Source organism: Phoenix dactylifera, chromosome 4 (genome assembly GCF_051530095.1).
Source record: "Phoenix dactylifera cultivar Ajwa chromosome 4, Ajwa_hap1_PhDact_Kaust_v1.1, whole genome shotgun sequence".
Taxonomy (NCBI): Eukaryota; Viridiplantae; Streptophyta; class Magnoliopsida; order Arecales; family Arecaceae; genus Phoenix; species Phoenix dactylifera.
Window position 1 is genome coordinate 53,081,945 of NC_143193.1, and position 11,791 is coordinate 53,093,735.

At 38.5% G+C, this 11,791-nt stretch overlaps 1 protein-coding gene across 2 annotated transcripts; it reads left to right on the forward strand.

Annotated features, from left to right (window-relative positions):
* Positions 1-696: 696 nt before the first annotated feature.
* Positions 697-8,894, forward strand: LOC103714287 (bZIP protein). 2 transcript variants are annotated; one of them, XM_008801484.4, is made up of 5 exons: positions 697-824; positions 913-2,289; positions 7,087-7,162; positions 7,253-7,379; positions 8,065-8,894. In XM_008801484.4, the coding sequence occupies exons 2-5, from the start codon at positions 1,706-1,708 to the stop codon at positions 8,268-8,270; spliced, it is 993 nt and encodes a 330-aa protein (XP_008799706.2). In that variant the 5' UTR covers positions 697-824; positions 913-1,705; the 3' UTR covers positions 8,271-8,894. The 2 variants fall into 2 exon arrangements, with proteins under 2 accessions (XP_008799706.2, XP_008799707.2); XM_008801485.4 differs by having other exon boundaries at positions 739-824; positions 1,632-2,289.
* The last annotated feature ends 2,897 nt before the right edge of the window (positions 8,895-11,791 follow it).

Genomic DNA, 11,791 nt, shown 5'->3' on the forward strand with positions numbered 1-11,791 from the left:
AATAATAATAATAATAATAAAAGGTATAGGGCATGGATGATGCATTGGGGCGAACAGGAGGTGAAAATAAGCCGGAGATCGCGACCGCCTCCCATAAAAGGAAATACTGCTTTTCGAGGGGGGGGGGGGGGGGGCTTTGCCACACGTCAGTAGTCTTTTACCGTACGGAACCGTCCTGCCCTTGCGACTCCACTACGCGTCCCCCAAATGCCACACAACCACGACTGTTATTTTGTTAAGATTCAATTGGAAACATAATAATTAAAACAACTATTGTCTGTCGCTAAAAATTAAATATAGCCGTTAGTGATAGAGATATATAATTACTTGCTTCGATTGTCAGTTATTTGATAGAGTATATTCTTTGGATTAGTGAACAGATAAACAGATTATCTTTCAATTAAAATAATTGTAATAATATTTGCTCGTATGATTAAAAATAATGATTATTATTTACTCAAATTTATATTGATGGAATAATATAATTATTCAAATTGTTGCTCAGAAATAAAATTATCTTTTAGCTACCATACTGATTTCATCTTGAGATTAACATTTAATTAATTAGCATCATTTATTAACTAATCAGAACATAATAATCATTATTTAGACTCTTTAATCAAAAGATCTTGCAAATATAGTAGCATTTTTACCCTCAGCGCTTCGCCAAAAGAACCGGTTTGGTAGTCTTTGGTATTTTTTTTGGGGTACACGTGACAAGTTCCCGAGCACTAACTCCTTCCCTCGCTTTAAAACCCCCAGCCTCTCTCTTTCTCTCTCTCGCTTTGCTCGCTTCTCATCCTCCAAGTAGAACCTGAGAGCAGGTATGACAAACCCAGCATCCCGAAAGAAAAAAATAAATAATCACATCTTTTGCTTATATTTCTCGCTGATACCCTTCTTTTCTTTCAGCGCTTTTCTTCATCCAAGGGCGATCGGCCGGTTTTTAAGCTATAACTGTTTCAATTTGTTTTTTTTTCCTTTTTTGTCATATTTTTCGTGTTGATTTAAATCTTTTTTTGCGTGTTTTTTCTCTGTTTTACTTTTCCGATCTCTTTGCTCTTGACTCAAGATATTTTTCTCTATGGAAAGTTGGCGAGATTCGGGTTACTGTTTCATTGGTTCTGAGTTTTGATCCTGGTAGAAATCTTGGACGTTAGGGTTTTAGTTCTTGACCTCGTCCTTGCGTTTCTTTTGTGATTCTTGAGGGATCTGGGTTTCGTATTGTGTTTTGCTGCTTTCTTCTTGGCAATGCCTTTTTTTTTTTCCTCTCATGGCTTCAAGATTATGATGTTTGGAGTCTTAGCAAGAAAACTCTAAGAGATAGAAGGGTAGCAGGTTAGGGATTTGGTTTGAACGGATTATAGGGCTTTTAATGTCTAATCTTGGAGATTACCATATGGAATTTTTTTAAAAGAAATATTTTTTTGACCTTTTTTGTGTTACTATTTAGAATTTAGAGCAATGCAGGTAGATTTTGGTGCTCAGTTTTATCCCCTTTTCTTGAAATTTTGCTGTAGTGTAATTTGCTTTGAAATTTTGTTACAATTTGGTTTGGTTCGAATGTGTGAGATTGCTTCGGTTTCTTCTTTGGACGCTTCTGGTGTTCACAGTTTTGGGTTTTATTACAGAAAAAAGGAAGCTATAACATGGTTATGGGTAATTTTAAGTAACAGAGCAAAAGCTAGCCTTAAATTATCGCACCATGTCACGCCCAGCCCACCTCCCTCCACGGTGCCCATTTCAGAACAGGGGTTTGCTGCCCCGTGCACTGGATTCCACACCGCAAACTACACTATATAGGTTTCCATCCCAAGGGTCCATCATAGATGAAAAACCTTCATGGCTTGATGACCTCTTGACTGACTCAGAAAGTAGTCCTAGAGGGATCTCTCATCGGAGATCTTCGAGTGATTCTGCGGCAGTTCTGGATGTCCTGACAACTTTGGGTGGTCCAGTATCCCCTGTCGATGAAGGAAACGCTTCATCAGTGTGTGCTCTTCACAAACCATCAGAATCCACGGATGAGGATGAAAGTAATTCTGGGTTAGAGGCAGGCAGTGGGTTTGAATCTAGCTGTGTTTACGGCCCCAACTCCCCCCGCCAAAAGAGTAAATTGACCAGTTCAGAAAGCTCGATGGTGACTGCTTTGTTGGAAAATGTTCCTTGGAACCCATTGCAATATGTAACTGTGGATTTCCATAGTGGCTCCAATAGTAGTGAGTCCAATGTGAGCGGAGATGTTCTTGCTGCAACAGGTGATCATGATCCAGAGAAGGCAGCAAGAAGGTAGGTCATTTTCCTTCCATCTGCATCTAATGTAAATAGGGGATATTTTTCGCTGATTAGTTGCAGCCTACTCTTTAAGCAGCAAGCAATTGCTCATGTAACAACGTTGTTATACTTGTAGCTTCTCGAAGATGCATTCAACTTCATGTGTTGCGACAAGTTGTCTACTTTGTTGTTTGAGTTATTTAAATATTCATTGTTATATTTCCGTGGGATATATATCTTGCATTATCAACTATTATTTTTAGTAGGATGGCTAGACAACATTTCTTTTAGAGTTCAACTAAACAAAAATAAGTTGCAACATATTATAATCCATGATAAGAGCAAAATCTCATATGAATTATTATACAAGAATAACCCTATTCTATTACATGCCGATGATCCAAGAAATCTAAATGATGTATGCAATGCTTTTGAAGGTTTGTCAAATAACTTAGGTTAATATGAATTGTGTTATAAGATGTTGAATGAGACATGGTTGACCTGATAATATGTTTTTACAGTTTGAACACCGGAAAGGCTTGATCATTTAATATTACACTTTCCCATATTTTACAAGTTCTTGAGTTCTCATTCCATGATTTAAGATTTTGATAGATATTGAGAACTGGCCCCTTTTTGTATAGAGTTGCAGTGTTATAAACATTTGATGGTGATAAGAAAGAAGTTTTGATTTTATGTTTGAGAACTTGGGGTCTATAAGCTAAGCACTTGCGAGTGTTTACAAGTAATTTATGTTTTGAGTTTTAGAAGCTTGATACTTGTTATATTCACAATTATATGTGTTGAATGTTTTAATGGATTAACAAGTTTTTTGGACTTTTTTTCATGCAGAACTCTTGTTCTCATCATTTCAAAGTTTCTACTTATTATGCTTAAGCTAACCTTAAATCATCAAGTAGTATTATGTCTGTTATTGCTGGCTTTTATATGGACTAGGCATGTGACCCACTAAGGTATGAAAAACATGCATACAATATGCTGTCATCCTGATGTTGACCCCTTGTGAATTAGTGTTGAATTTTTGGCCGAGGCAGGGTATTGCGATGAAGTGGAAGGCCAGTTAGCTGGAAGGAAGACCTCTCTTTTGCAATCAACGACCAACAATATGAGATACTTTTAGTAATTAAATGGTTTCTATGGAAGGAAAGAAGAGATGGTTTAGTATTGGGAACACTTAAGTCTTTGCAAGGCACAATTTATTAGACAAATCATTAAAGTGAAACAATTTTATATTCATTATAAGACTATATGTTGATAAATTGAAATTCAAAAGTATACTTGGTTTAATTAGACCTTTTCCAGATTGAGATTTGATTTGTAACTACTTTGGGCCTAAAATGGTTGCTATATGGTAGTTACATCAACTTCTGCTTACTGTTCTTGAGGACAATACCTTGTTCTTTCTATGTCAGCTCAACCTTCTTGTATTGGAAAAGTTCTGTATTTTTTGATGAGAGAGATTTTTGTTGTGAATCATTTCAATGCATTAAATGAATCATCTTTACTTGAAGTTTCTCAGCCAGGAAAAAAAATCTACTACTACTTGAAGTCTTGAAGTCAGCTGTTTTCAATGGAGGTAGCTACTCCACAACAGATCATGTTTGTCACTTGACATTCTTCAATCTCCCCCTTCCCCCTTCTCAATTTTAATATGTATTCTGTGTAGGTGCTCGTTACTTGTAGTAAGATGGGATTGTGCAATAAACTTGCGATGCATGGTCATGATTCCATGGGGAAATGAAATCCCATGAAGAGTTTAACTAGTCTCCATAATTTGACAATATTATTTTCTACTACACTGATATATTTCTCTAGCTACTACCATTATGATTGCTAGAAGCATATCTTGTTTAATATTTCGAAGTCAGACCTTCTCTTTAAAGCCTATGATAAAGGGATTAATGATGAGGATGTATATGTTCGTGAAAATGATCTTTCAAATTTTCAGGATGGAGTGAATAGATGGAAGCTCGATTTCTGCTGTACTATATATTGCAAAATCTCTCTTGTTTGCTAACTTACCACAAATCATATTACATGGCCATAGCTTGTAATGTTTTGTGGATTTACATGCCTGGGTGTTTAGGGCCTTTTAGTTTATCAGGGCTCCTTGACCATGGCTTGTTGGGAACATGAGACCTTGAGCAGGTTTCTAGGTCTGGTGCCCTCTTAGGTTTGTACTTCTCTTGTTTATTCTCTTGTCATGGTGAATATTTATGTGAAACTGAAATAAAACAAATATAACATATTTAGTTAGACGGAATCATGCTCTCTCTCTTTCTCTTGTTTTGTAACTAATACTGGTATCAGCTTTTGTTTTGTACATGACAATTATGGACAGAGTTATTATGGTACCAACGTGAATATTCAAAACAATGTTCAAATATGCAAATGGTCTCAGAGTGTTACATTAATTTAGGTGTTGAATATGCTTATATGACCAATTTCCAAAGTATCATGTATTACATATGCATGATTCAGGAGTGCTATTCACACTAGATGTGTGATGATGCATTTGGGAAAGGTTGATTCCTATTCTCTCCTTTGATTTAGTGTTTCTTTTGCTTCTGTAATAAGTAATTTTCATTTTCAAACAATCGATGTTAAATTTTTTAAAACAAGTCATATATGATTTATTCTATGTATATTCAATAAAGACTGGTGGGGGCACTGGCAAGGAGAGGATGCAATTACAGATGCAAGGACTAGGAAGAGAGGTAGTATGAAAAATTATTGGATAGCAGTGGCATGGAAGGATCAGATTTGGGTACCGATATACTTATCCTGTAATAGAAATAAATGGCTACTCTAAATATGAAGAACTCTTGAAGATGGGGTTTGAGAGTCGTGTTAGCAGTAATAGTTGTTGAAATATTTTGTTTTAGCAAGTAGAGTAGAATGTGTGTTTCATGGTTCTCGTGTGACTCTTGCCTTTATCATGTTATTTATTGACTTTACCTCTGCATTATATTTATCTATATTGCTTCTTTTAAAGCACCATTGTAATGTTGCAAATGTGACATGGACTAGAAATTTAGTTATATTCATGAACTTCTGCTTGTTCATTTTATGGCCCATCTCTAGAGATATTGAGACAAGGCTAAGTCTGAGGTTGTAATTTTTTATGGGCTACATCTCAAATCATGAAATTGTGCAAATTGGATCCTTTATATTTGCTTGTATGTCCTGAATTACCGATAAAGAAGACAGAGAACACCACAATATATTACAATATTAATGCTGTAAGCTCTTCTGCAGCATGCTTATGTTTAGTAGCTCTTAGTCTTAGCATCCTCTCACCCATAACAAGGGAGGTTGTTCGTGAAAGGACTTCAAAAGGTATTGTATCATGGTTTTGCTGCATGTATATAGTGTGCTTCATTTTGAGCTACTGCCTTTCTGCATGTCTATGTATTAATTTATCCTTCATTATGCCTTGATGTTTTTGTTGTTTTTAAAGTTTGTTGGTCTAATCATATTCATCGAGGCAGATAAAATAATGATGTTGTCATGTCTCTACCCCTACATTCTCCATTTGTTTTTGATCATGAAGTCCCAAGGACATTTTGTCATGTACTCCTAATTGATTTAAGGTGTTATTTTAGTTGTATTGCCTGGCTATCTACCTGACCATTATTTCATTGTGATCTTTTTTGCTCGGGTGGTGTAGATTCCTAATTTATTCCTGAGGAAGCACATAGCTGCAATAGCTAGGCTTTGGGAAGATGGTTATAATATCAAAACTGTGGAGTGCATTTTCAACATCCCGGTCTAGCCAACTGTTTTTCCAACAATACCTGGTGTGCCAAGGGGGCAAGGCCGTGTTGGATATGAATTGGCAAATCAAGGAGGGTTTTTAGTTGTGTGAGCAGCGGAAGGTGAAGAGTGCAAAAAAAAAAAAAAATGGTTACCTCATCGAAGATCATTGCATACAGGAAGATGACAAAGAAGGGATCTTTTTTTAAGTTTCTTTTTAAGATAGGAGGAACATATATTTGCCAAATGTTCGCTCTTGGTACGTAACAAGGGTTGGAAAACTCAGGGCTTTGTCACAATCAATGACTTTTCTAGGATTTGAGTGCAATTTTCCGGTAGAAGTTAGTGATTTGTACTTGGAGCTCTGCTAATCATGATTCAGACAGACTGCAGTATGACGCTGATTGCTGAGGGTAGCATTCAGTTGTCCTACAAATCATGCCCAATCCTGGCCTGTGGCTTTATGATTTAAGCCCAATCCAAGTGCTAGTTTGATAATTCAGATCACATCCACAATCCACTGGGGCTGATTGAACTTAGGCCTCTTGATTGCATGTGTCAGAAAGAGTCAACTTTGCCTAAGAAATTTTTATCTGTAATATATATGTGTGTGTGTGAAGGGTCAAGCTGTTCGAAATTAGGCATCTTGCTCTAGCCCTAACATAATGTGGAGAAACATTTGGTATGTCGCCTATTGCAGATTCTATGCTGGTTGACTTCTCCCCCGGAGCATGCAGAAGTTAAATATTTTTGTAGTATTTATGTTCCCGAATTTGTGGTTTTGTTTGTCATATTGAAATGGGTAAGTTATGTTGTTGAAGAAAGTATAAAGTATGAATTTTTTGCTGGTATCAGACTTGGGGGCCGGCCATTTTACTTTCACCATTTGAATTGGTTCATTGTACTGCTTAGAAAAATGCTAATGCTGCCTGCATGATTATATTCATCTTATATGAAATATGATGCATTTGTAGAAACCATTTTATGGCTGTCATTATTAGATTGCTGTATTTACATCTTGACGTGTTTCTACAGGCGGTCAGGACAACGATCTAGGGTCCGTAAGCTTCAATATATTGCTGAACTTGAGAGAACTGTTGATGCACTTCAGGTAGTCATGTTCTCATTTGCCGTTGCCATGGATTAATTTTGTCCTTGAAATTCTTGATAGAAACATTGCCTGTGTCTGTCTTCTATTTAGACTCTGGGAGCAGAGTTGGCAGCAAGAGTTGCTTCTATGTATCAGCAGCGTTTTGCTTTATCTATAGAAAACAAGAAACTGAGGCGGCAGATAACCATTCTTCGGCAAGAGAAAATGATGAGGGATGGTGAGTGTGATTCTTTGTTTCTTGTAGGCTTTGTATACATAGATTGCTTGGATACTTACTGAAAATTATGCTAATTAGTCACAGTTGGCCTTCTAGGCTTTGTATAAATAGATTGCTTGGATACTTACTGAAAATTATGCTAATTAGTCACAGTTGGCCTATTTAACTAAAAAATCATGCAAGTTATTTAGATCTGAAACTCGCCTAACAAACATAGGCTTCTGTTCGGCTCTGATTCTCAAGTTTCGAACTGCAACGACAATGTCGCAAACAAATTTGTAAGATTATAAACACAGGATCCAGCCACCTCCTAATGTGTGCTGCACCGGTTGTTAGGCTGTGATAGTCAGAGCAGCCGGTTTTCTCCATTTTCTGTTACCGTGGATCTAAAGATTGGACATGCAGCAGTTTTGAGTATGCTTGTCCCTCTCATCTACATCTTTTCTTGATGATTTTTGTTAAGTTTGTAAATGTGTGGTGGGACATGAAGGTTAGGGCGTCTTCATAAATTATCTGCAGTCATAGCTGTAAATTCACGTCCTAGCTTGTCTGAACTCTGGATTGTTTTGGCCTTATTGCCCGGAAAGAGAAGGAACCTCGGTTATAATATTCCTTTAAATCCTGTTTACATTGTACGATGATTATAATTTTTCTCTGAACGTGTTGCAATTGCCAAAATATGCAGGCCAGTACCAGTCTCTGAAGAGTGAAGCAGAGAGATTAAAAATGATTTATGGGTGTCAGCGGAGCCTCAAAAGCGCCGCTTCCTGTTTCGAGATGGGCTTCTCAAATGCTGCAGATATCTCAGGTGATAGCTGGCCGATGTTGGACATCGGGAAGCTCAGTCTGGGGGGGAGCCCAGTTCCGACGAGACACGGTCTTGGACGCTGATGATGGACCCTGGTTGTCAACCGGTGAGTTCAGCTCTCCGAACTACCTTCCTGCTAGAATTATCATTCCAAAAGCTAGATTCAAAGCCACGGGCTGGTAAGCCTATAGCTAGCATCTGCGTTCCTCTCTGCGCAAAATGGTTCCCCCCCCCCCCCCCGTCCGCGATAAATGTGGTAGGAAAGCATCGCAGGTTAAACTTTCCCTCCAACTACAGAACTCTGAATGCATGTACAAGCTTGCACAGCTTTGATGTGGTCTTCAATCGCTGGTAGATTTTATGAAATTATGAGAGAAACTCTTGAAAGCTGTGTAATATCTATACTCTTATAATATTATCTCTAGCGCATCCAAAACGGTGATCAGATAGCGATGATTTAATCGCTGGAATGATGTTCCAGTGCGATGGGTGATGGATGCCATCCCAACTACTGTTAGCGCCACCTGTTTGGGGTGATAGTCGGCAAGCTGCCGGAGGAAATGCAGCATATGCTTGCAGCCATGATGCATCAACTATAGCCTATTGGTGGAGTAGAGATGTGAGTAGCATATGGACTGGTATCTACCACCATGGGTGTGTGATTTACTCTGGCTGTTAACTATCCTTGAATTTATTGGATGCCGTTCGGAATGACTTTTGCTTTCCAAACACTGAACATGCTGATATTTTGGATACAATGGATACAAGTTGGATCAAAAATTTATCAACTCAACCTCAGTGTATTTATTAAATAAATCAAAAATATAAATCTAAATCTGATTTTTTATTATTAAGGTGACCCAATTTGCAACTTGTTTACTAAATGGGTAGAATCAGATTAAACAGGTTACATGGATTTTTAATTGAATGGATATAAAATTGAGACTATGGTGTTGATTGAGGATGGGTTGATGAGTTAAAGTCATAAATTGCTATCTGTCTCTAAAACTAAGCAAACCCTGACCGAAGTACCTGATGGTGAAGATGCGCTGGTGGGATTGAAGCGGAAAGTGCACATAAAAGAGAGTAGGAGAGTACTGAGGGAGAAAATAAGATTAGTTAGACCGAGGTCGGTACAAGTCTGATCAAAGAAGAGGGCAGAGGTTAAAACAGGGATAAGTGGTTCAGGCGGATCAAGTCTGCGGTTATCCAACGGCTCCTTATGCATTACGTAGCATGCAGTCCGGCTGTCGCACTTCAAGTGAGATTTGGACCCATCACAAATCACGTCGACATAAAATCCTGCTTCGTCCAAAACGAAAATGTTAACAAGAACCTCTAAATCAATAAGTAATTTATCACTGAAGGTGGAATCTCGGACGACAAAAAGTTTTTTAAGCCCAATATCTAGCCAATACCATGCTACGTCAACAATTTGGACACCTAATCGGATAGCAGATGGCTCCCAAATTTTGCGCCACAGAATCCTCTTAAAATGATTTTCTCTGAGCTTATCTATCTCAACTTCTTGAAGGGCAACATATATCGTCGCTAACAATGAAACAAAACACGCTCGATGCTGTCTTCATGGCGTGGGCAGGTCGCTTGGACGGCGGCGCATCCGCCGAGGAGGGACGCATGGAAGGGCACGTCCACGGGGACCACCGTCCTCCGCCGCGGGGCTGTGGGCCGGCCACCTTGCAAGGCTGCTCTCCACCTTGCAAGCCATATGGCATCCCTAGGCTATGTTGCATGGCCCATAGTTAGTCTCGTCTAATTCAACTTTTATGAGCATAAAAAACAACTGCCTAGAGATCTCCCCGAATCATTTATAGATTAGCGTATTCATTTAGCTAATGATATTTAGATTAAGTATGTAAATAAACTTCGATCATAATATAAATATGTGATGTACGTAACAAAATCCTTGTGCTGTAAATGATTTAGCAGCAAAAAAAAAAAAGGATAAAGTGTTCCTTGACTGCAACACTGTCGAACAGCAAAGCCAACATAGCGACCTGTTGTCATATGACTCGTATAAAATTAAAGAACCAGAGAGGGAATTGGTTTAATTGTTTATATTACACGTTCCATCTTGTAAATGAAGTGGTGCTTTGCCTACCAACAAAAAACTGAGGTAGTAGTTTCGTGATTGCTATATGGAAACAGAATTTTGAGTCTCAATGAAACTGAAAACCATATAGCCATCTTTCAACAAATTTCTGCTGATATTTGCGACATGATGAGGCAATTTTCAGCTGGGAAACTTCAAACATCGCCCAAATAAAGACCATCTTCAGTATTTTTCTTTTCCTTGGTTTTTTGGTGTCACCATATCCAGTGCTGATATAAAAGTTTTCTTCAGGGTGGTGCTTATAACCCAGGAAGTGACATAGATATTCCGCTAAATTAAAAACGATATCTCGACTACGTAAATAACCCCTCTTTGCCTGTTTGCACGTAGAATTTTTCATAGTGCCTGTTTTGCCTTAATAATCTCTGAATTATACTTGGGCATGGTTGAAGATGATGCCAATCATAGAGAGGCTGCTAAGAATGTGTTCTCCGGATGGCAAAGGAAAACATTATTAAGCCTGTTTTGCCTTATAGGAAAAATAAGCCTCATCTCATCAGGATTTTCTGAAAGGAATTTATGCTATGCAAATTAAAAAAACAATGTCAACTAGTTTAGGAGATGGTGCATGAAGGAGGGAGTGGTTCACCATGAGCACAAAAGCTGCACCCAGAGGGACGAATTCTTCCCTAACGTTGCCGCTTGTACCAATTTATGTAAGATTTTCTTTCGATACATTTTTGGACCAAACTAAACACATCATTCGCCGTAAACCGTTAAAACAAGGTCAAGGCGTAGATATAGCTTTCGTGAGACGTACATGGCATATTAAGCATATCAACCACGACAAAAGTATCCAAGAACGAATATACGGCATAATATACGATTCATCCACTGCCCAAAGAAAGCAGAAAGGACTACGACTTCTACCCCATTGACTTACCAAAACAGGAAAACAGGAAAAAAAAAAAAAGCGTGTATCGACGCAAAGGTCTCCTTCTGTCTCTTTCTCAGGGCCAAAACTCTCCGCAGAGTTTCAGGGGGTCTGAGGCTTCTTAGGGCTGCCATTGTGGTGCAACGGGTCCGGACCAGAAGGCACCGCCCTCAAGTCCGACCCCACCAAGTCCCATCCAACCCTCGGACCCAACGGCCTAAAACCCTTGTGAGCTTCCTTCCATGCCTAAGAGTAAAACAAACCATAAACTGTTAACGTTTTTAACACAAGCGACTTGAACACGATATATGCAGCCAAGACAATGTTCCAAACCTTGTTACTTCCATCGTCTGCTGAAGTTGGTGCCTTTGGATTCAAACAACTAGCCCCAGCGTTGCAACCTGCTGAACAACATTATAGAAGAATAATTATACCACCAAAGTAAGAGAGGATGGAAGTGAGAAGAAGAAGAAAAGGAGTTAGCCATGAACTTTCAAACCTAAACGTCCCTCTACCACCAAGCACAAGGTCAAGATTACTAGAAGAGAACAGCATAAAGCAAAACGAAACCACCCCATTTTCTTCTGCATGCGTCT

Excerpts from the sequence above, each read along its gene's own strand:
- LOC103714287 (XM_008801484.4), top strand. The coding sequence starts at position 1,706 with ATGTCACGCCCAGCCCACCTCCCTCCACGGTGCCCATTTCAGAACAGG. Across the intron at positions 7,163-7,252 it reads GAACTGTTGATGCACTTCAG|ACTCTGGGAGCAGAGTTGGC; the intron begins GTAGTCATGTTC and ends TCTTCTATTTAG. Across the intron at positions 7,380-8,064 it reads AGAGAAAATGATGAGGGATG|GCCAGTACCAGTCTCTGAAG; the intron begins GTGAGTGTGATT and ends CAAAATATGCAG.